The sequence below is a fragment of the Acipenser ruthenus genome, chromosome 22, assembly GCF_902713425.1.
Source record: "Acipenser ruthenus chromosome 22, fAciRut3.2 maternal haplotype, whole genome shotgun sequence".
Lineage (NCBI taxonomy): Eukaryota > Metazoa > Chordata > Actinopteri > Acipenseriformes > Acipenseridae > Acipenser > Acipenser ruthenus.
This window is the reverse complement of record NC_081210.1, coordinates 31390969-31402880: the sequence shown is the minus strand read 5'-3', so window position 1 is coordinate 31402880 and position 11912 is coordinate 31390969. Positions and strand designations below refer to the sequence as shown.

The following is an 11912-nucleotide window of genomic DNA, read 5'->3' as shown; positions in this document are numbered from 1 at the left end:
GAAGATGCAGAATGGCACTATTGAGCTGGTCAGTGATGACGTGTGAAAATGCAGAATGGCACTATTGAGCTGGTCAGTGATGACGTGTGAAGATGCAGAATGGCACTATTGAGCTGGTCAGTGATGACGTGTGAAGATGCAGCATGGCACTATTGAGCTGGTCAGTGATGACGTGTGAAGATGCAGAATGGCACTATTGAGCTGGTCAGTGATGACGTGTGAAAATGCAGCATGGCACTATTGAGCTGGTCAGTGCTGTTGAGTGATGACGTGTGCTAGGTGCTGTGTTTCATCTGGTTTTGGATGATAAGCTATTACATGTACAATGCGAAGGGTGTTTACTCGCGTGTATGTGTGAAGGGAGGGGAGAAGTAACTGAAAAGACGAGTCTGCCATAGAGACCTATGAGGCTGATCAGCGTGAGCGCTGAGCAGCAACATCATGGTCATTTTTTAAAAATAATTTATATTGTATTGTTTAGTTTTTTTAAATATAGAAGCAATCAATGCATATTAAAGTATATCACAGTGTTTCACGAATGTCAGTCAACACGCATATTTCACTCTGATAAGCTCTGTATATATGGAATGACTTGGAACAAGGGGAAATGGTCGCAGTAGAATGATACAATAGCTTCGGGTAGCTTTGTTCAATTTAAATCCGGCTGTTCGGAAGTAACTGCTTTCTATGTCTTTCCTTGTTTTTATTTTTTTATTTTTATCTCGTGTCGTTGTTTTTTTTAATTCCTTTCTAATCATACCGTAATCGAAAGTAAATAACACAAGACTGCGTTCTTTCTTTTTTTAAAATTCCCGTAAACAATCTTCAGGCTGCAGCAGCTCGGGCGGTCCCGAGCTCATTCACATTGTGGGGTTTATTTGGTCTGCTGTTTCTGCAATAACCGCTGGAGCAGCGCGCATGCGCACTACCTCCCCTTGCTTTATTAATTTTTTATGGAAATGGCTGCCTTTCTCATCTAACCCATCTGCAACTGCTAAATAAAATCCGATAAAAAGGGCAATATTTCAGACTTCAGCAACGGGAATTTAAAAAATATCGACATGTCTGTCGACTGATCGTCACGCACGGATACAGAATGACTGTGTTTGCGATTTAAACAATGGGAGATCTTTCGTTTTTGTATTTAACCCTTTGCATTCCATGATCTGCAAACAAACAAGGTACAGTTTTATTTTTTCTACCGTATTCTGAATGATAACTGGCTGAGGCTTGCTTATTAAAATATTCTCTGTAATATAACAATGCCTTATATATCACACTGCAGTATATCCGGCTTCGCTATATCAGAGCGCACCGTTTCTGTAAGGAAGTGTTTGGGTAGTGTTGATATTAACCAGAAACAAAGACCTTTTGTTCGAATATATCCACTATGTCTGTTAAGCAGCTGTATCTGCTGAACAATATCCAAAGAAAAAGGTTGCCCAAATACACGATGACCTATTTCTTTCCACTAATGTAAATGTTACTGTACTACCCCAATACAGAAGGCCGAAGATAATTTCTGCACGTTCCAGAATAAGTCAGCTAAAAAAAAAACAGGCCGGACACATCAGTCGAAGTAATTATTAAAACACAGACTCTACATTTGCATATGATTAAGATAACTGCTAAATGAGCATCAATGTGGGTCTTCTTAACACAAACTCTCCGATTTCTGTTTTCTGTCCGTGGTGATATTTCTTGCCTTGTCTATGAAGGTTTTCCAGAGTGTTTATTCGTGTTTACATGGAGGCTGGTGCCTCCTGTGTGCTCAGAAATTAACATTGCTTTTTTTTTTTTTTTTTTTTTTTTTTTTACGCGGTCGAAGCATTAGCTGCTTCATTGTCTTGGTGTGCTGGGAGTCTGCGCGGAATGCATTCGGTGAAAATGGACATGGTGGTGCTTTGCACTGTGTGTCTGGCCACATGCCCTGTATTGTTAAACACGTTGTTCTGCTGGATTGAGGTTTTGTTGTACAGAACATATCCCACTCCCAGGAAGAAATACACAACTAGACGCACGCAGCGTCCTCTGCATTGTGAACTTCACGTCGAGGGTGGTGCCGTGTGCAAGTCATTGGAACTTGTAATTGTGTGTACTGTGATTGTTCAGAAATCTATTGCTCATGTCGTGATACTGTGAAATATCCGTGAAACCGCATACATATTGCTTATCTTGTTATTTTAGTAGCAGAAAGTTATATAAGGGTTCACATTATCAAAGTAATGTCAACTCAATCAATCACTATGCATTTGGTGAGTATGGTTTATGTAATTTGTATTATTATGATGACAGGGCATTTCAAAGCATTTTTGTACGTGAACCCTAATATGTAGCTCATTTTAAATGCAGGGTGTTGTTTTGTTTTTTTTTTAGCACCAAAGACATCAAGCCAGTCTATGAAAAAGGTTCATTATGAGAATCTGCAGAGTGAATTGCACAGTGAAAGTGCTCCAGTGCAGCTGCAGAGCGATCCTCTCAAACACTGCTCAAGCCTGTATTGACACACGGTGTCCTGTTTTTCTTTTCAGAGAATGATGCGCCAGGTTGCCAGCAACACCAGCGATTATTGCATGACCAGCAGAGCGTCCTGCCTGGCGGAGGAGGGCCGACACCCGGGCAGTCAGTTTGATCTCTGCACCTCGCAGTCCAGCAAGTTCTACCCCCCTCCGCCCCCTCCTCTGCCCCTGCCCCTGCCCCTGGCCCTGGCACCACCGCCACACAGCACCCACAAAGCCATGCCCTGTCCACGGCAGGAAACAAACTCCCAGACAGGAGGGGGTAAAAACACGGAGAAGGCCGAGGACTCGAAGAAAAAGAAAGGCCTCGGAAGATCGGGCAGGAGAGGCAGACCTTCGGGGACCACCAAACTGGCTGGCTACAGAACCAGCACCGGCCGGCCCCTGGGCACCACAAAGGCAGCCGGGTTCAAGACCAGTCCTGGGAGGCCCCTGGGCACCACTAAGGCAGCCGGGTACAAGGTTAGCCCGGGCAGACCGCCAGGCAGCATCAAGACTCTGTCACGTCTCTCCAAACTGGGGTATGCATCCTGCAGCTCTGCAGCCTTCCCCTATTCAATGATGCACAAGAGAGCTTTATGTGAACCCGCTGGCAAAGAGAAAGAGCCCAACGAGTAATGCTGCTCTCTCCTTTTTATTTCTGCATTGCTTGTGCGGAGTGCTGTGCAGTCGCAGCGTGTTGGAATAGTTCAGAACTCTTGTGCAGGAGGAGACCGGTCCTCAACGTGCGTGTGATTGATATACACAGGGACTTGTCCTGAGCAAACAGACAAGACGGGGTGTTAGTTTACTCATGACAAGCCTCTCTACCTCTGTGTGTATATCTCTCTATATAGATAGATAGAGATCAATCAAGCACATTGGGTAGTTTCCCGTATTACTATATATATATATCTATCTATATATATATCTCGTGTAAATCTATCTGTATATGGCTGGGGAAATGGTTAGCTGTATAAACACATCACTTGTTTTGTTATGCCACAGGACTCTGTTATATGGTTTTGTAACGTGTGTCTCTACTCACATATTTTGCTAATGTTTGTTGTAATTCCTGTCTAAATAATTCATTGTCAAAGCATGCAGACAAAACAAGTGCTCGTGGGATTAAACAAGTGCTCGTGGGATTAAACAAGTGCTCGTGGGATTAAACAAGTGCTCGTGGGATTAAAGGCTTTTCATTTTGGGTTCTCGGGCCTTGCAGATACTTGATGCCTGGGAGTAAATTTCACCGGATGTCAGTTAAAGCAGTGTATTGAATTGAGAATGCACAGAAAGAGTCCTTAAGGGTCTTTGTTTTCATGGGTCCTGAGGAAAGTCTCAAGTACAAGGCCAGTCTGTTCAGTGCAGCACATTGACTGCTTGGTTTCTAAAGAGCAGAATTCCACACAGGCAGCAATGGGGAAATCTGCTTTAAGGAGTGAACCCCCTTTAGAGAAATGTTAAGACAGACGACCTCGTTTCAGTTCTATACCCCAGTGTGAGCGACGTGTAACAGGAAAATAAAGTGTGATTTAAGACTAAACGCTGTACATCTATAGTGATTTAATGTTACTGTTCTAAAACAAAGGTGCATATATATATATACACACACATATATATATCAATACATAAAACAAGCTCTCTCTCTCACACACACACATATATATATGTGTGTGTGAGAGAGAGAGCTTGTTTTATGTATTGATATATATTTTTATATGTGTGTGAGTGAGAGAGCTTGTTTATATATAGATATATATGCGCTGTACTCATGATCTGCAGGTGCTGTACCTACTTGATGTTCTGTTTTCTTTTATCAGGTGTCAACATGCAGCTCCACAGTTCAGTAGCGGATCATAGCGGAACTTCACCTTAGCTTCTGTGTCAACAAAAGCCTTTAACTAAAATGAAATGCTGAAACTACAGACCTAACCACGTCCAGTATCCACGCTGGTCATCCTAGACACCACATGGTCCACGGCCGCTTGTTTCATTGTTCTTATCAGAAGTCTCTGTAAGGGTGGGGAGGAAAGCATGTTAGTATTTCTTTTATTTGTTTGTCCTGTGGTGTAGAAGTAGTGTGAGAAACATGGTGTCCTTCTCACCATTGCATTGTGACGCTGAGTCCAGCATCTGGGACATGCACATCGTGGCCGCATCACATTTACTTTGTCTTTTAAACTTCCTGTAGCTTTTCAGTCTTGTGTCAGTGTTGGCTTCTCAATTCCTAATGCTGGATACAAACAGGAAGAGTGACCGCTATGTAGAAAGAAACAAATCCACAAAGAAACCCTCTGTGATCATCCATGTGTTTCAAAGAGAAGCACATTTTAAACAAATCCACAAAGAAACCCTCTGTGATCATCCATGTGTTTCAAAGAGAAGCACATTTTAAACAAATCCACAAAGAAACCCTCTGTGATCATCCATGTGTTTCAAAGAGAAGCACATTTTAAACAAATCCACAAAGAAACCCTCTGTGATCATCCATGTGTTTCAAAGAGAAGCACATTTTAAACAAATCCACAAAGAAACCCTCTGTGATCATCCATGTGTTTCAAAGAGAAGCACATTTTAAACAAATCCACAAAGAAACCCTCTGATCATCCATGTGTTTCAAAGAGAAGCACATTTTAAACAAATCCACAAAGAAACCCTCTGTGATTGTGTATTTCAAGGAGAAGCCCGTTTCTGCAGTTTTGTTCGGCAAGAACCTGCTTGACCTGAGTACTTCTCCCCCTGGAATATCAGGCTGTTACTTGATGCATGTAAACTGTACACAGATGAAGTGTGTGGAAGTGAAGCGGGAGGGGATCTCAAAGCTGGCTCCTCAGTGTGCTTCACTGACAGCTCCAGGAAGCAGCAGCTATGTAACGCTGTGACAGAGCACTCACACCAATGCACCTGGACCGGCCTTTTCTCTACTCAAACGACGGGCCGCGGCGTCAGCAATGCGCCACTCTCCTCGTTTGGCCGTTTGGTTTTTGACGTGTCACTTTTTTAATGGAAAAACACATTTTACAAAATCAGAACTAAAAAATATTAGGCTTAAAAAAGGAGAAAAGAATTTTCTGCAGCTGTTAATGAGTGAACAGCACGTAGGCACGGCTGTCTCTTGTACATTGTATGTTGCACATCTGTATTCTGCATCGTTGTAGTGCTTACAGTATATGTAGCAATTGATCATATTTGATACAGTGTGTATATAACTACAGTATATATATGATTTGTTTTTTAAACTTTATATCAGCACCTGTCTTTACAGATGTAAACTGTAAAGAAGGGTTACATTCATGAGCTGCACATTGCATAGAGAACACCATGTGCAATACTCATGAGCTGCACATTGCATAGAGAACACCTTGTGCAATACTCATGAGCTGCACATTGCATAGAGAACACCTTGTGCAATACTCATGAGCTGCACATTGCATAGAGAACACCTTGTGCAATACTCATGAGCTGCACATTGCATAGAGAACACCTTGTGCAATACTCATGAGCTGCACATTGCATAGAGAACACCTTGTGCAATACTCATGAGCTGCACATTGCATAGAGAACACCTTGTGCAATACTCATGAGCTGCACATTGCATAGAGAACACCTTGTACAATACTCATGAGCTGCACATTGCATAGAGAACACCTTGTGCAATACTCATGAGCTGCACATTGCATAGAGAACACCTTGTGCAATACTCATGAGCTGCACATTGCATAGAGAACACCTTGTGCAATACTCCGTTCATGCATCAAGCTCACCTTCTTGCATAGTTTTTCTACAGCCTTGAAAAGGGCACTTTGAGAGTTTTCAGTTTTTCTTCTGTTTTTATATATTGAGTGTAAGGCCCCTCGCATATGTTATGTAAAAGCATTTTTGTTAAGTCTCTTATCATTGAAAATATGTGTAATGATGTATGCTTATTAGAGCAATGTATGTTAGAAATATACAGTGTGTTTGTGAATTATTAAACATCCGATTTTGGTTCAAGTAAATCAGCATGTTCTATAAAAAAACAAACAGGACTTTATTTATGTGCACCGTTCTGACAGAAAGGCAGTTTCTGTCGGAGTGGTTTCTGAGTGCAGTGTTTCCAAGGCTCTGTGTTTGTCTGGTTTATCTTTGCAGATCTGTAGCAGATGGAAACTTTTGAAAGGCAATTTAACAAGACTTTTCAATTGAGCATTTGAATCCATAACGCCCCTGTTTCTAAAAGAAAAACCAAGGCAAAGCATTACAAGTAAATTACTCTGCAGTAATTTAGCACTACTCCACACTCTAAAGGACTTGATTGAGGTAGAGAACATGTCCCAGTTAGAGCTCCACACACATGCAGTGTATTTACAGATGACAAGTACAAAGCATGCATTGGCGGGAGAGTCGGAGGTTCTGGATGATTGTCAAAGTGTGCAGAACTGTAATGAAAGTTTGGATTTGCAGCTCTGCTCTATCGGTCGTTGTTAAGACAGTAAGAGCAATGCAATAGTGGGAGCTTTAGATTCTTTGCATTACCTTGTCCCCCCTTCCTATTACAAAGCTGCTTTAAAGAAGTGACTCCATTGTCTTTATTAGCAGTCCTGTTGCAGATCCGTGTGGTTCTTTAACTGGGCAGATGCTGATGCTTTAGATACAGGATCACAGGTAATGATCTGTGCTGTAGTTGAAATGTTAAAAAACATGTTTGCCCTTTTAGAATGACCTTGTCTTGCAGATCTCCACAGTGCGCTCTGCAGAGCTAACAGCATTGCTTGGTCACAGCTACAGCGTGTGTACATTGTGTATCTATGTCAGGTAAAAACAAGGGCATGGTATGCACTCAACAGTGAGGACCGGAAACACCCACAAAGTCCCATTCTGCCCTTGAAACCAAACGTTCAGGTTTAAAATCGCAAGCGAGACAGGCTTGTGGAAAAAGACATGGGGATAGATTTTATAAACAGCAGCCAACAGTCTTTATAAACATTTGGGAATCAAGGCTTTTACAGATATGCAGGGTATGAAGCTGTGCTGAGCACGTTAACAGCTGATCGGTCCATTCACACACAGATCTGAGCATTTTAACAACTGATCGGTCCATTCACACAGAATTGAGCATGTTAACAGCTGTGGGTCCATTCACACAGATTTGAGCATGTTAACAGTTGATCGGTCCATTCACACACACAGATCTGAGCATGTTAACAGCTGATTGGTCCATTCACACACAGATCTGAGAATGTTAACAGCTGATCAGTCCATTCACACACAGCTCTGAGCATGTCAACAGCTGCTGGGTCCATTCACACACAGATCTGGCACAGTGACATTTCTGCACACTGGAATGAAGAAGGGTGTTTTAACTAAAGGCTGTAAGGCAGTGGATCTCAAACAAGAAACTCCTTCTATAAACTCTCCAGGTCCTGTTGAAGCTGTGGTGTTTAGTATTCTAACTGTTGAAACTCCTTCTATAAACTCTCCAGGTCCTGTTGAAGCTGTGATGTTTAGTATTCTAACTGTTGCATTACATTCTCTTGGACTGTTCCACATACTCTAGCTTCAGTATCAGCTCTATTAGGCTAATGCTATCTGTGTGTGTGTGTGTCTGTCTGTGTGTCTCTGTGTCTGTGTGTGTGTGTGTGTGTGTGTGTGTGTGTGTGTGTGTGAATATTCACACGACTGGAAGTGTTCTTCAGGGTTCATTTCTAAAAGTCGTCATTCTTCTTCCTGCACCATTTTCTATGTTCCCGACCCAATTAAACTCTTTCCACGAACAATGACGACCTCTGGTGGACAACGTGAAGTACTACAAGCATTCATAACTTCGTTATAAAAAAGTTCAAACGCAGCATTTAGGCTCTCATTTATAAACCAAAGACGTCACGTCTATGCTGAACGTGGATTTTGCCAATTTGCACAAATAATCAAATACATAAATACCGGTACTTCTAAAGAGAAATGATCTGTATGCTTTGTGTTTCAAATCCCCAAGCTGCTGCAGCAGCTGCAGTCTACCGTGTGCGTTCATCACATGACGTGACAGAGCAGACTGCCAAGGAAAACGACACAGCGTCATAGTTTATTAACTGCTGCACACCTTCTCTGAAACACTCGAGTTTTAGAAATTCTGCCACTTCTTTTTGCGCGACCAACGAATGAAACCGAAATAAAGACAAATCCAGCGAGGGCGTATCCTTACAGCTGCAGCAATGACCCGGAAATAGAAGCAGCGCAGGTTAGACTCAATGGTACTGTTCTCTGAAACGCTCTGCTCTGGAAGCTGTTGAAATGTAATGAAGAAGTAACTCGTTTTCAGTTATTTATTTTATTTATGTACAGTAGCTGTTATGAACTTGGCAGCGGGGATTAGGATATTTTGTACATTATTCGTTACGCTTTACGTTTTTGCATCATCACGTCAGATCTTAGCTGGTACCGGTAAGTATTGCTCATGTAAATACTTCTATTATCAGTTAAAATTGTGTATCTACTTTGGCCAGTATTTTGTAATCGGATTAAAGTTATGTTGTAACGATGCAACGAGCACGTTGGTTTTGTTATACAAACTAAAGGATAATAATAATAATAATAATAATAATAATAATAATAATACAGCAGGTTTTGTTGAAATTCTGGTCCGGTCTCTTTCATGTCTAGCCGTTTTGTCCTAACCCAGTCTTGTGGATTGAAACCCCCGATGTGATTGTTTGAGGATGGTCTGTCCGGTTGTTCGCACTGACTTTTGCTTTGTGTTTTGCACACGTCTTATTTCCAGCTGAGAATGAGGGCCCTGCAGAATTTCCTTCAGCAGAGGAGTCCCATTTAGAATCCGGGCTGGAAAACCTTCCCAGGTTTGTGGATGTCGACGACGAGCAGCCTTTATTTAAAGCCCAGGGCGCTGTGCAGTTTAAGACCGCTGAGATTGCAGATGCAATGCTGGGGACAGAGCAGGCAGCCTCCTCGCAGCTGGGGCTGCTCTCACTAATCCCAGGAGATGCGGAGGCTGACTCGGAGGCCGGAGACGCTGCTACCTGCAAGGCTCACGAGACCTTGGCTTCTTTAGCACAGTCTTTTAATGAGGACAGTTCGGAAGAGACTGAAATTGTTAGGCTGGGAATCGTGCATGCAGAAGAAAACAACGCAACTGAAACAGCAAAGACGCCTAAAGTGAACTGTGCAGAGAGAAATGTAACCGTGCTGGACAGCCTCGCTGTGCAAATTCTGAATGCTTCGCAGGTAGGGAGCAACAACAATAAAACACTACACTTTGCAGCAGGTGTGCCAAAAAACAACATTATTATCATAAAGCAAATCTAGAGTGTATGAAAATGAAATACACATGTTTGTTTCCCTGTAGGATCTGATGGAGTTTCTGAATGCCAATGGCAGCGAGTGCTCCCTGGTATTGTTCTACACCACGTGGTGTCACTTCTCAGCTACCCTGGGTCCTCACTTCAACGCCCTGCCACGTGTGTTTCCAAGTATGCACTTCCTAGCACTGGATGCCTCCCAGCACAGCAGGTAACATTAGACATCATTGCTTGTGCACTGCAGACTCCCAGCACAGCAGGTAACATTAGACATCATTGCTTGTGCACTGCAGACTCCCAGCACAGCAGGTAACATTAGACATCATTGCTTGTGCACTGCAGACTCCCAGCACAGCAGGTAACATTAGACATCATTGCTTGTGCACTGCAGACTCCCAGCACAGCAGGTAACATTAGACATCATTGCTTGTGCACTGCAGACTCCCAGCACAGCAGGTAACATTAGACATCATTGCTTGTGCACTGCAGACTCCCAGCACAGCAGGTAACATTAGACATCATTGCTTGTGCACTGCAGACTCCCAGCACAGCAGGTAACATTAGACATCGTTGCTTGTGCACTGCAGACTCCCAGCACAGCAGGTAACATTAGACATCATTGCTTGTGCACTGCAGACTCCCAGCACAGCAGGTAACATTAGACATCGTTGCTTGTGCACTGCAGACTCCCAGCACAGCAGGTAACATTAGACATCGTTGCTTGTGCACTGCAGACTCCCAGCACAGCAGGTAACATTAGACATCGTTGCTTGTGCACTGCAGACTCCCAGCACAGCAGGTAACATTAGACATCGTTGCTTGTGCACTGCAGACTCCCAGCACAGCAGGTAACATTAGACATCATTGCTTGTGCACTGCAGACTCCCAGCACAGCAGGTAACATTAGACATCGTTGCTTGTGCACTGCTAGCATGTGTGCTGTACAAAACATTTATACCCTTTTTGTATATTTAGTCTCTCCACTAGGTTTGGCACAGTTGCTGTTCCCAACATCCTTCTGTTTCAAGGGGTGAAACCAATGGCCAGGTTTAACCAGACGGAGCGGACCCTGGGAACGCTGAAGGCATTCATCATGAACCAGACTGGTTTGTACAATAGAACAGTATTATAAAATAGATGGGATTGAGAGCAAACACACTTATTGTCACCCATTACCCCTTAGCAGCTGTCTACTGAAATATAGATGTATTTATTCCAAGTACAAAAACAAAACAAAAAACTCGGCTATACTTTTTATGCTTGAGGACAGAAGCTTTAGGATGCTCAAAGCTAGAAGATTGGGAGTCCTGTTGTGTATTCCTAACTGTGCAATACAACTTGTGTGATTGTTGCACGGGCCACAACTCAGCAGTAGGTACAATAAGATCTGCTCATTGAGAGCTGCAATGAGCAGATCTCTGAATCACACTGTCCACGTGTAACGAGAGCTGCAATGAGCAGATCTCTGAATCCAGCAGCTTGGACCTGTTTGCTGCTGGGAGGTTTCAATGTGTCTCCTTTGTGCTTGCAGGAGTAGAAGGCAAGGCTGAGGAGGAAGTAACCGAGGAAGACCTGTCCGGGCCCCTACCCAGCGTCCCTGTCAGGAGTATCGACTGGCTCCTAGTCTTCTCCATCATGTTTATTACAGGCTTTGTGATTTACGCGGTACTGCGCACTGACAGCATCCGCTGGCTGATGCCCGGGCAGGAGCACGAACACCAGGACTGAAACGAGAGCATCAGTTAAACTGGATGCACTGTGCAACTCCTTCAATGATGAGCCAGCTGAGGAAGTCAAAATCAACCCAATAAAATGTGTTACAGTACAGTCAAGTCATACAGAATAAGCCTGCTGCTTTTTCATGGTGTGTTTGATTTGCTGGGTGCTGCTACACAAATAAATGTTGTTTTAAAGGTGTCTGTGTTTCCAGTCTCGTAACATGGCCGTTTACCTCCTTCTTAAATACAGGAATCATGAAAAGGTTACGTCACACAGTATAGAAATATCCACACGGTTTGGAATTGGTGAGTATGTGTCTCCTCCAAGACCGCATACCTCAGGATCTCCAGCACCTTTAAACCAGTGCTAAAAAAACCTTTCTAAAATATAGAAAGAACACATT

At 43.0% G+C, this 11912-nt stretch overlaps 2 protein-coding genes across 3 annotated transcripts; both read left to right on the top strand.

Annotated features, from left to right (window-relative positions):
• Positions 1-900: 900 nt before the first annotated feature.
• On the top strand, positions 901-6499 carry LOC117412917 (UPF0461 protein C5orf24 homolog). 2 transcript variants are annotated; one of them, XM_034021546.3, is made up of 3 exons: positions 910-1181; positions 2532-3040; positions 4322-6499. In XM_034021546.3, exons 2-3 carry the CDS (start codon positions 2535-2537, stop codon positions 4359-4361), a joined length of 546 nt encoding a protein of 181 aa, XP_033877437.1. In that variant the 5' UTR covers positions 910-1181; positions 2532-2534; the 3' UTR covers positions 4362-6499. The 2 variants fall into 2 exon arrangements, with proteins under 2 accessions (XP_033877436.1, XP_033877437.1); XM_034021545.3 differs by having other exon boundaries at positions 901-1181; positions 2532-6499.
• A 1967-nt stretch (positions 6500-8466) lies between these two features.
• Positions 8467-11707, top strand: LOC117973686 (thioredoxin domain-containing protein 15-like). Its single transcript, XM_058996571.1, has 5 exons — positions 8467-8918; positions 9256-9716; positions 9838-10001; positions 10766-10896; positions 11322-11707. Exons 1-5 carry the CDS (start codon positions 8828-8830, stop codon positions 11516-11518), a joined length of 1044 nt encoding a protein of 347 aa, XP_058852554.1. The 5' UTR covers positions 8467-8827; the 3' UTR covers positions 11519-11707.
• Positions 11708-11912: the final 205 nt, after the last annotated feature.